The following is a 13,000-nucleotide window of genomic DNA, read 5'->3' on the forward strand; positions in this document are numbered from 1 at the left end:
ATTGTCCATCCATCCATTATCTTCCGCTTATCCGGGGTCGGGTCACGGGGGCAGCAGCCTTAAAAGGGAAGCCCAGACGTCCCTATCCCCAGCCACCTCCTCCAGCTCATCCGACGGGATCCCGAGGCGTTTCCAAGCCAGCCGAGACACATAGTCTCTCCAGCATGTCCTGGGTCACCCCGGGGCCTCCTAACGGTGGGACATGCCCGGAACACCTCCCGAGGGAGGCGTCCAGGAGGGATCCTTATCAGATGCTCGAGCCACCTCAACTGGCTCCTCTCAATGCGGAGGAGCAGTGGCTCTACACAGAGTCCCTCCCGGATGACTGACCTTCTCACCTCATCTCTAAGGGAAAACCCAGACACCCTACGGAGGAAACTCATTTCGGCCACTTGTATCCGGGATTGTTCTTTCAGTCATAACCCAAAGTTCATGACCATAGGTGAGGGTAGGAACGTAGATCGACCGTTAGATCGAGAGCTTTGCCTTTCGGCTCAGCTCCCTCTTCACCATGACGGCAGACGCTTCAGCGACCCGTTTGTTGATCTCTCGTTTCATCCTACCCTCACTCGTGAACAAGACCCCAAGATACTTGAACTCCTCCACTTGGGGCAAGTTCTCATCCCCAACCCAGAGGGAGCAGGCCACCCTTTTCCGACTGAGTACCATGGTCTCGGACTTGGAGGTGCTGATCCTCATCTGCTTCACACTCGGCTGTGAATTGCTCCAGCGAGAGCTGAAGATCACGGCCTGAGGAAGCCAACAGCACCACGTCATCTGCAAAAAGCAGTGACGCAAGGCTTAGGCCCCCAAACCGGACTTAATCCTCATAAAGGCTGCGCCTAGAAATTCTGTCCATAAAAGTTATGAACAGAATCGGTGAAGAAGGGCAGCCATGGCGGAGTCCAACCCTCACTGGGAACGAATCCGACTTACTGCCGGCAATGCGGAAAAGACTCCGGCACCGGGCATACAGGGACCACACAGTCCGGATAAGACTGTGCGGTACCCCATACTCCCGATCCTTGTAAAGATATTTTAAAATTAATGACGCTTTATATTTTGATTTGTAGTAATTTCATGGAAACACTGTCCGCAATATGCTTCCATTAAACATGTAGTACAATATTGCAGGCATCATCTTCGACAGCTAGTCACTTTATAACAAATCGTGAGCATTTGGCCAACTTTTAGACGTATACATCTCATTTAGCTGATAAAATTAATTCACGCGGCAAATTATTTAGGACATATTTTGCATCAGTAAATGTGAAAATCTGTTTAAATCCAAGATAGAGTTTCAAATTGTCCATTGTAAAACACAAAGAACATATTAATACAATATGCTTTATTTACCAGACATATTGGTCATGTAAAAAGGAAAATAACTGCAATACAGAAAATCACAGTGTCAACACTAAACCAAGTGAACAAAAAGAGTTGTGTATACATGTCTTATATATATGTATATAATCAGAGCATTCAGATCTGATGGTGGCAAATTTAATGAAAAAAAAAAAAAATCCCACATACATTTAAGGAAATAATCAGTTCTAAACCTAATTTGCATACATTCAGCGTTTCTCAACACATCTTCGTTTTTTACATCATATAATGAAAAGAAACATTTCGGATCTATGGAAAAAAAATGCTCCTTTATCTGTCCTCGTCACTTTACCATTACACATGATCATGTCACACACATAAAAACAGCTGCCAAATAACCAAAACTCCTGAACTTGCAATTTTTGCTCCATTTTGGCAAAAGAAAAATATCAAACGGCGTGAATAATACATAAGAAATGCTAAGTTTTTGACCACATATGCCGGCAGCCAACCCCTACCAGTCATTTTTACGCACGTCTAGTTACATCACACTCGTCTTGCTTGCATACCAAACTACACACAACATCGCTTTTCAACATCAAAGCTTAGCTGGATTTCAAATTTAGAGGCTTCGTCTCTCGCCAACATCAGTTTTGATTTCCTGACCGATTTGTGTTGACTTCCACTACAATGATTAAAAAAAAAGTTATGAGCTGCCTCTTTATTTTTTCTCAGAGGACGGCAGAGGAAAAGGTTTGGCTCCAGTGGAATATATGAGTTTTGGTGGCGCTCAGTAACACTGCTTTTTACCATTCACAACATTCACAATTTTGAATATATGTACAAGTCAACAATGTTTTTTTTTGCTTCTTACTCACTTACTGTAGGTTAAGAAGTTAGATCTTGAGCCCAAACCCGACCTGAATTTATTAATTTATTTATTCTTAATTATCGACCAGTCATTGTTCTTTGTTTCTTTTACTCTGAGGAGAATGGCGGTGGCGTCAGACCCAGAGAGGCAGGTGTGCTGCGTTAGGAGCAGTAGTCAGCCCAAATCACTTAGTCCTCCAAGGTCCTCACAAATAAAATGTACAATTTGAGGTTTGCTTCAGGCTCGGTCTATCAAATCAAGTTAATTGGTCTGGCTCGGGCTGGGTCGGGCTTTAATACCCGCGGGCTAGATTTTTATTTTGGGCCCGATCTTACCTCTAGTTGAAATTAACAGTTTATCATATGCAGCTAAATGTTCGCTGAACAAGAATTTGACACAACTTTCATCCTGTTTCGTCTACTAAAGATGGATTATTTCTGTATCTTCATGAGACTCTTCCCAATAAATAAAATACAAAAAATATTAAACCTTACATCGATCTACTCGTATTGTGGGACGTTTAAATTTGGGTGGAATTTCAGGGTCAACCTACAGTATATTTTGTTTTTCTTAACCAAGAAAATAATTTGTGTGATGTTAGTCCGTTCACATTTTCACTCACTTATATTTTTGAAGTGAGGACGTAAGAAATTTATTTTCACCCAAAAATTTCACCCAATAATTTAACATGGTGGTGCCCTGAGATAAGAGTTTAATTATTGATGATGTTCATGAACTTATGAATATATTTAACCTTTTCAAAAGAATGAAAACGGCAATTTATCTGATAAAATGTAGTCTATGAGAATGTACTTTATTACGACAAAAGTTACACAATTAAAACACACATCAAGACTTATTTGGACAGCAACGCGGCACTTAATTCCATTATGTTGCTCCTTGTGTAAAATTGCGTATACTGTGTTTATGACTTTATTTCCTTGCAAAGTAAGAAAAAAGAACCAAAACTGTTACAGCAGGGAAAAAATTGTCTCATTTTTACTGAAAATACTGATAATCATTTTATTTCTTTTACTTGAACAATTATTTTTTTCCCATTTGATTATTTTTCCACTTTACAAGCAAAGTACAAATGTATGGTTAAGGTAAGGAAATTGCTTAAAATTAGCTAAATAATAATGTAGGACTTTTTTTGCAATGACCCTTCTACTTCTATTTTGACATTAAATGACTAAGCAAAATTTTTAATTAATCACTTTTAATAGACAATAGAATTACATGAAAGCAATTTGTTTAAATTATTAGTCTACACACATTTTGTTGCTGCACCTTTTGTGTTTAATTGTTGGTGTCTAATATGGAGGCCATAAACCAACGGTCATATTCATTATATGTTAGTATTAAGCAATTTTGCAAAATCACTCAAATTTTAAAACTGTCGGAAAGACTAATAAAGAAAAAACAACCAAATGACGTCTGGTAACTTAAAACTCGGGCGGCAGGTTACTCTTAAGCCATTTTCAACTGCACAGCACTTATTTCTCAAAACGGTCTGCAGCACATTTAAAGGAACATCTATCTAATGGTGTGTAACTCAAAAAACTTGATTAGCAGGTCGCTCTTGTCTCAAGGCACCAACACATCCCTTATATATGACAAGTAGAGTAGCACATAGAACATTGGTGTGACTTTGTCGGTCTGTTGCGTCCGTTTTAAGGCACAATTGCTACCGGTGTCGAAGAACGCACAAACATCCGAGAGAAGATCATCCGTGTGCATAGAGCGACTTGTCACGGAATACTAAACATTTACAAAAAAAGGAGGAAGAAAGTTAAGACAGGTATTTCAATTGCTATAGTAACAGTAGTGAATGCAGCAGTTGAACAAAATGTTGAACTCGCCTTAAGGATACGTCAGCTACACACAAACACTGCTCGGCCGCCCGTCACGATTTGCATAGAGCAAAGTCATGTGAGCAGAAAAGGTGACAATGGACACGAGGAGGGAAGCAATCATGTCTTTTTATGAAAGGCCGTACGAGAAGTTAAGCATACTTGACCTCACATTTAAGATTATATTCTCTCACAAACACAACTATACTATTATTCAGTCATATCCGTGCACTAACACTACTTTACCCTTTCTCTCACATACAACTGTACTCTCACACACAACACTATTATACTCCCACACACATAGTATTATACTCTCATACACACACTACTATACTATACATACTCTAATACAGACGATACTATGCTTTCGCACGCTACTGTCACACACACACTACTATTCTTTTCTCACACACCGTTAAAATTGCTTTTACTATAGGGTTTTTCTATGACGACTGTAATAATCACCTCACCTCTCAGAGTGGTTTTACTTTGGGTACTTTTGTTAACAATTCACACTCATCCTTCTTTATATCCTGTACAGTTCAACGTCAAACTGCAGTTGCTCCCAGTATAGTAGTATATGTGAGACCGTATAGTAATGTATGTATAAGAGTATAGTCATATGTGTGAGAGTATAGTAGTGTGTGCATGAGAATATAGTTGTTTGTCCGAAAAAGTATAGTAGAGAGTAAAAGAGTATTGTAGAATAAATCAGAGTATAGTGGTAGGTGTAAGAAAGTATAGTAGTGTATGTGCATGGTATAACTGCGTCTATATGAGAATATAGTTGGGCATGTGTGAGCGTATGCTGTTATATGTGAGAGCAAGTATCATTTACTTTTCAAACAGCCTTTCTTAACGTTTGCCGGACGCTTGCTCAGAGTATATTGGCCACTCATGTTTAAAGTCCTATAAGGTTTAGAAGAAAAGTCATCCCTTTTTCATGCACACGCCTTTTTCTCCTTGGTGTGAGACAGGAAGATGGTGACGGTCCATGAAATCACTCCTCCTCCCGAGAGGGATGCGTCACTCGCAGAAGTGGGACGGAGAAGAATGGAGCCACAGGCGCTCCTGTGAGAGTTCCTGATACTAGTGTTTTTTGTCTTTGGCGAGTGAGGCCTCTGCGTCGGTTTCAGGCGACGCCAAAGGGGGAAGGAAGGAAGTTGGTGGAAGAGCATCCTCCGGGGAGCGATTCTGGACTGCCGGGGCGCCGAGGCTCAGCTTGGCGTCATCGGGCGTGTGCTCATTTGGGATGAGTGGAGCAGTCGTTTTCTGCAGAAAAAAAGGCTTTATGTAATCTCTCTTTAAAAAGCCCACTATCAAGTCATTTACGACAAGCTTAGGTCGCATTAATCTTTGACGTCTACTTAGGCTGCACGATTAACCCAAATCGAATTGATATTGTGATGTGATGTAGTGCAATGGTGTGATCGCAAAGCACAGTGTTGTTTTCAAGGATGCATACTTCCCCTTTGTTATTGGAGTGATAGAGCGGTTGGCCAAGCACAAATGCCACAGTTCGGGTTTCAACAGCGCCGGCCAATCAGAGGTAAGTTTTACCAGCACTAGCCAATAAAGGCGAGACAAAGTTTGCAGGTTGCAAGCCACTCACCCACATGTGAGCAAACAGCAACCAAAAAAATAAACTCCCAAGAAGAGGGTGCAGTTTACTTATGTTTAAAGCATAACAATAGAGGGCTCCGCGCTTTGTGCTAAAAATAGTAACACGGCTTCGTGCCGCCATCTTGGAAGTCTGTCGATTACAAGCGGTGATAGCGAGAGGAGCAAATATTTACTCAGTTTGTCTATTTATTTACTCAACTAGCTTCGTTTGTGTACGGATTTTGTCCATCAACACTATGGAAAACTACGTGGAGAGTTTAGACAAGCAAGCACGCGAGCGGTACGCTGCGAAGTTGCATTTTATTGGAAAATTGGATCCCTACAAAATTAAAAACAAGGACTGGAAGTCTGATCCCGATTTGTTGCCGTGTGTGACTTACATCGAACTTGTTAGCTATCTTATTTTCCGCCCAAGTCCCTTTTGTGAACTGAAGGATTTTCAAAATTACAAAAGTATGGAAGCCTACGACAGATTTGTGTCTGGTTGGGTTCGGGATGTGTCTGTGCACACAGTATTTAACCTAGCCATACTTGAATGGTGTCGACAGATGTACATGAAGTACACATGTCCCATAACCTTTTTAAAATGTATTTCTACATCATAAATAATTCAATTTACCTGTCAGAAAGTGGTCAGAACAAACACGAACACAGTCAAGCTTTGGCAAATTCGACCGGTTGATAGCTGCCAGCCACATTCGTCTTCGCCGTTCACTTTTCTCCTGAGCTTCAATCCCCTGATTGTAAACACACTTGGGAAGTCTAAAGAAGCCCTTCCCACCCTTTTCCCCTCGGCTACAACAGCCAACAATAACGCACGTATTCGGCATTACAATGTAGAATCTAACTGGTTCGCTAAACAATAACAATGACGTGAAAAGCTTTGTGGACTTCCAAAACGGCCGCCAGCAATGCATTGTGGGTAAATCTTAGGACCTCGAAGCACTCTATAGTACTAACCCTTGGATGCATAAGTGGGGTCAAAAATGACTCAAGGGGTTGATTTTCAAAATCTTCAAAATAAAAAAAAGTTGTAATATTGTCATATTCCAGGTATCCCTCAAAAAACATGTTTAGAACGTGATGCCATCAGTATTTTTCTTTTCCCTCCCACTAATTTTCAACCCCACTCATGGAAGTGTATGTATTGGTAGGTCATGCATCCAAGGTTTAAGTTGTTTTATTTGTTGTTACTTTAATTGTAATAAAAATACCTGAACAGAACTACTCTGAGTGTCAGCATTTTTACCAACACGGAAGCAGATGAGGGATTCACAGAGGAGAAAGACAAATTTCCTCCAGAGAAGGACAACACAAACGCGCGGGAATGACGATTTTTTTTTCCAATGGCCAAAAGTGGCAATGAAGTTGTTGATAAAATGAATATGCAAAAGAATATTAAAACATCATTGTGCATAACCGTGTTATTATAGTCATCTCTCATTTTATAAATCGCGCCACGCTTTAAATGAGGCCGAGGACAAGAACTTAAATGACTGTCGACCATGTTGCCAATGATGGTCATTTGGGTGCAACTTAATTCTGGTGCATGTCAATGGTTTCTCTTTGCTTACCTAGTTAGAGCTAGCTTCTCCCACTAGCAGGTCTTTTTCAGAATCTCAATACACATTTAAAAATCATTGCCTTGTTTAATATCACCACTAGATGGTAATAAATATTATACCGTGCTCCTCTTAAAAATTATGTTAACTCACCATTTATCACCATTATTCGATTATTTTATCTGTTACACAAAATGTAGGGCTGTCAATTTCCAATTATAAAACAAAAAATACACTTTCATATCCACCTCAATAAACGCACAATACCATTCCATAGTAGAATGATTGGATTGTTTCAGATTCCTTCTGTTTTTTTTATTGTTAATAATATTGGTGGTACATAATCTCTGATTGGCACTTTCGGTTGGGGTTAATATTACCCTGCCATTACGGGGTAACAAAATGTTTAAGCATTCAGGCTACAAGAAAAAAGCCCCACTTAACATTGCCAGTCGCATGTTTTTAAATAAAACTGCTAAAAGGTTCTCTAAGGTGGTGTTTCGCTACCTAACAGATTTGTTTTTTTGTCTGTTTTGGTATTAATGGATTTCATTGTATAATAATAGTAAGATAAAATAAAGGTTTCTTTTCACAGATTTCGCCTTTCACGGTTTCGTTTTGGAACCTAACCCCCGCTATAAACAAGGGATTACTGTATTGTAAAATCCATTGGAATAGGTGACACTATTAAAAACGGGGGTTTGAATAAAAGGAGAGAAGGAAAGCGTGAAAGAGCAAAAGAGAAGCAAAACTGAGAATGGCAGAAAAAAAGAGGGAAAAGAGAAAGAAAGAGAGAAAAGATTAGAGAGAAAGAGGGAAAAGGTGAAAAACAAGGAGAAAATAAAGAGAAAGAAATAGAAACAGAAAAAAATAGAGGAATAAGGAGAGATAACCATGACTTGACTTCTATGCACCTTTTACGTCAACTTAGATGTTAGCGAGTTAAACCCAATACAGCGAGATACACATTATATAACCAAATTTACAGGTTACAAAATGGCTGCAAATCCTAAAGCTCTGAAATTGATTACTTTAGCAGGTCGTGCCAAAGCTATCAGGAAAGTGCTAACAGCGCACATTTAGTTGTTTTTGTTCCGCCCCGCCACTATATGTTCCTGCTATTCTACTATTTCGATTTTTTTGAAAGAGCCACACCATATATTTTAAGAAAAAAAATTAACAAAACCGTGAAACCAGCTCTCCAGGCAAAAGATAATCCTTCAGCGCATTTTATTTCACTATTTGACATTTAATGATTTGATAACATTTATAAAATAATAATGCCAGAGCCTTTGTCCCATATCGATACAAATATACCACTTAAAATGTGTCTTGCTCCAGTAGTTGCTTAATGTTGAGGGTCATTTTGACGTAAATAACGGTTTCAAAATAAGGTGTAATTAAAGTTCTCATGTAAAAATGATAAAATACTGCAAAAGGAAGAATACAAACACATTTGCCTTGGGCGCAGAGGGCGCTGGGCTGAGAGAAGGGGGTGCGTGTGCTGTATCAAAATTTTCTGGGGGCTTTGCTGGCGGTTTTGGATGTTTACAGTTTGTTCTGTGGGTTTTCATCATAAAGTATTGTAACAGTCAACATATATTGTTTAATGAGCTTCCATATAAACGATTCTTCAGTGACGTTCGGTCAAAACGGGATCTGTTGGTGTGACACCTTGACTGTAAACTAGTTGAAACGCTGTATTCATACACTTCACTGAGCTATTAGAAATGATATAGAGATGCATTGGCTTTGCATGTAATAGAGAAGTTTGCTTAAGTCAAATTTTATCTCCGAGCCAGATGTACTCACGAAAATAGCCGTAGGTTCCTGGCCTCTGCTTAAGATTCTGTTTCAAGTTGCATTCCCATTTGAGGCACTTAACGAGTGTGGATGTGTAAATGGGGGAGGGTAAACATGAGTGCTTTGTGCTCACAGTGGTTGGTGCAGCTGGCTTGCTGCTGTTGGACAAAGATAAGGAGGAAGATGGCGCAGCAGACGATGCAGCGATGGGCGATTCTTCGTGCATCAGGCCTCTCCTGTCCAAGACGCTGTAGAAACATGCAAAAATCAGTACAAGAAAGCCATCTACTGTCGACACAAGACTTTCCTAACCCCTGGTCAGAATTGTTTGTCAGTTATGTGGGGGAGCAAACCACAACCAAAAAGGGTTTGAAGAGCGATGGGGTCCCGTCAGGCTGTACTTGCCCAAGAAGCACCACAGGAAGTGGTGCCCCTAAACCCTGGCGGTTAAGGGATCCGTGATATTGAAAAAAAGTGAGATATGAGTCATTTGCTTTGATCTGCAAGGGGAGACTTGAAATCTGAGTACTCCTCATGCATTGTTTATTTAAAACTACTTTACGCAATAAAATACGGCAGAGTGCAACTCTTCCTTCTCTCTAATGGATTAAAAGAGTATAATGAATGAAAAAGTAATCATACAACAAAAGTCAATGCTATACTAATATTAGAAGTGTTGCATATTTTCTTGTTAAACACTATTTATGTAAACACTAATAAATGACTGTATAATGAGGGGGACCAAGGCAAGATTTATAAAAGGGACGACAGAAGAAGAGTGAAGTCTTACTTTGAAAACCCCATTTGTTGAAATTATATTCCATTTTTTTAAATTACTATTGAACAAAATTAGAAAATACTTTAACTGTCTGCCATTTGCTATAGTTGGAATTGTTGCCTATTTCAAGTCTGATGATTTATTGCTAAAGGAAAACGAGTTGAGAATATAGTGAAATGAGAGAATTTATTCTAAAAATGGTTAAATACTACTTGTATTATAACTTTGTTTCTAAATAACATAATTTTTTTCTTTCCTAATTGCATAAATATCTCGTCTGCTTTTTCTTTTTTATGTTTTGAACTTAACAACCAGGAATACTCATGTTGCTTCAATTTTTAAGTACGTTGGTCATTCAGATCTTAGAGATTTATAGATTCCCCCAAAACGTTGTGGAAAAGCAAAGTGAAAAGGAATCAAAATTTCAGGGTATGGTGTAGTAATAGTCTGTAGTCTCTAATAGTCAGTGGTCTGTTCAGCCCTTTTAGACTTCTTGTGAAAGGGCTATACCAATAAACATGACTTAACTTAATTCTTGTAATAATGTTGTGGTAGGAAAAAAATGACTTAGGGAAGTTTATTTCATTTTATGTACTTTTTTCTCCTTTTTAAACGGGAAGGAGGCATGTGGACAAAAAGTTTCAAATATTAAGTTGTAGGACATGTCAACTCATGAGTCACTTCAATACAGCCAGGTATATTTATCACGATTGCCCATTGCCCTCACTTGGGGCCAGCTGCTGCTCGTTGCCTGATTGGCTACACTCCTATTTAAACTCAGTGCTCTCATTCAATCCTTGTCAGTCCATCAACGAACCTCTGCACTTGCAAGACTTGTATTTTGACTCTGTCCAGTATCAATCCCGCCCGTCTCGTCCTGTCCGGTATCTTGCTGCAGTCTCCGGTATCCGGTATCGATCCCGCCTGTCTCGTACTGTCCGGTATCTTGCTCCAGTCTCCAGTATCGATCCCGCCTGTCTCGTCCTGCCCAGTTTCTTGCTCCAGTATACGGTATTAATCCCGTCGGTCTGATCCTGTCCGGTATCTTGCAACAGTCTCCAGTATACGGCATCGATCCCGCCTGTCTCGTCCTGTCCAGTTTCTTGCTCCAGTATCCGGTATTAATCCCGTCAGTCTCATCCTGTCCGGTATCCTACTCCAATCTCAGGTATCCGGTATCGATCCCGCCTGTCTTGTCCTGTCTGGTATCTTGCTCCAGTATCCGGTATCTATCCCGTCTGTCTCATCCTGTCCGGTATCTTGCTCCAGTACCCAGTATCCGGTATCGATCCCGTCTGTCTCGTCCTGTCCGGTATCCGGTATTAATCCCGGCTGTCTCGTTCTGCCCGGTATCTTGCTCCAGTATCCGTATTAATCCCATCTGATCTTACTGTCCGGTATCTTGCTCGTGTATCCAGTATCGATCCCGTCTGTCCTGTTAGGTTTCGATCTCTTCTGCCCACCAAATCGCTGCCGTTTGTGTTCCCGCGCATGACTGCCCCGTTCCCGTAAAATAAAGCTTGTGTGAAAGCGTTACGCGTCCGGGTCCACCGTCTGTTCGGGTTCTGACAATATTTCCACTTTACCAGAAGAATAAATAATCACCAAAAGTATTTTACCTTGGATATGCAGGCCCACACAGGACCTCACAGCAGTTTTTAAAGATGTTTTTATGACTGTAGGGGTTCTGCACTCGGTTCTTCCCTGACCAGGATCCTTTGATCTGTCAGAAAAAAGCAACAAATATAATTTATACTGCGTTAGTCTCTCTTAAACTGTATTGTGGTTAGCATACAGAGTATTATACTTCACATTGCAGAAATAAACAATATTCGTGAACTTCCTTTTAAAGTAATAATAGTTTACAGAGAAATAAAATGGAATGATGTAAGAATTTGTAAGATAGGATTGACCCTTGAGCCGATTTTGGAATGAAAACGCATCAAACAGCATAACACATTTAGACTGAAAATACCGGGGAAAAAAAGTACTTTCACAGTAAAATCAATCAAACTATGCAACGAAGATAAGTAACAATAAAAACTGAGACTTTGTTTGATTAAGGCCTATAATAATAAATTTAATTTGACTTGACAAATGAAAAGGAGTTCACTATGAGCGAAAAAATAGAAATTCAACAAATACATTCCCTGACAAAAATTTAAACACGTCGCGAGGCTCAGCGGCCCGTTTCCAAACAGTTTCCCCCGAGCTTATACCTTATTCAAAAGCACAGCTGCTCTATTTTTAGATGTTCTTCCCAGAGGCAGGCTTTGACCCACTAAAACGGACCTCGTCGAGGATTTAATGGCTCCTGTTTTAATTCTACAACTGCAAAAAAAACATGAGGAAGCCGACTCAATAATTAATTGAGAAACATAATGTTCATTTTCGGAGTTATTGTACAATTTCTCATTAGATGCCAGTTTTTGGTTTTACTACTTATCATTAGGAGAGTAGTGAAGTATTTTATCCCAACTGCATTTCAGTGGTATATGCTTTAGGCACATGGAAGAAATAGAAAGCAATCATCACACATTAAAAACAAGATTTTCAATTTTCGCAGTAAGTTGCGGTGACGGTGATTTACCATGGGTCTACTCCAATTAAGCTGAAGAAACATCTCAAGTATGATCAGTGGACATTTTAAAAAATATATAAACTAAAAGGAAATATATGTAAAGAAACACTTTCTCACATTGTTATCATGTGGTGTGGAGTAGAGAATTTGGGAAAATGAAATCCAATTGAATCAACTTGGGAATAATGCTGTAACATAACAAAATGTGGAAAAGGTAAAACACCGTCAATACTGTTTGAAAACGCCGTACAAATACACATACTTACAGTACATACATAAATATAAACTTGATTTGATTAGTATAAGTTGATCTGGAATGTAGATTGCAGGAACTACCTACCTAAAGAAGAGTGACTTACACACAAAATAAAACAAGTGAAAAGGCTTTTGTAAGCAAATGATCAACTACTAGTTTCAGCTTTGATTTGACATAATTGTTTTTACTGTGTCAAATTTAACACTTTTTGAAGTTCAGCTAAATGAATCTAATTTGGGGAGAACTCATTTACAGAAAACAGTTGGCCTGGAAACCATTGTTACACCTTCTGAGGCAACACTACTGTGTAAATTTAAGTTACTCATTTACTTGTGGAGAAACAA

At 39.4% G+C, this 13,000-nt stretch overlaps 1 protein-coding gene across 1 annotated transcript in view; it reads right to left on the reverse strand.

The window, feature by feature from the left end:
- Positions 1–1,331: 1,331 nt before the first annotated feature.
- The window catches only part of zdhhc9 (zDHHC palmitoyltransferase 9), a 49,194-nt gene continuing 37,525 nt past the window's right edge, over positions 1,332–13,000 (reverse strand). Inside the window, exons 7-9 of the mRNA XM_088344509.1 lie at positions 11,439–11,542; positions 9,175–9,289; positions 1,332–5,325 (exon numbers count right to left, since the gene is read on the reverse strand). Of these exons, the coding sequence (XP_088200635.1) occupies positions 5,143–5,325; positions 9,175–9,289; positions 11,439–11,542 (402 nt within the window). The 3' untranslated portion in view covers positions 1,332–5,142. The remainder of the gene's footprint in view (positions 5,326–9,174; positions 9,290–11,438; positions 11,543–13,000) is intronic.

This window comes from Urocampus carinirostris, chromosome 9 (assembly GCF_059441175.1).
Source record: "Urocampus carinirostris isolate Australia breed hairy pipefish chromosome 9, RoL_Ucar_1.0, whole genome shotgun sequence".
Taxonomy (NCBI): Eukaryota; Metazoa; Chordata; class Actinopteri; order Syngnathiformes; family Syngnathidae; genus Urocampus; species Urocampus carinirostris.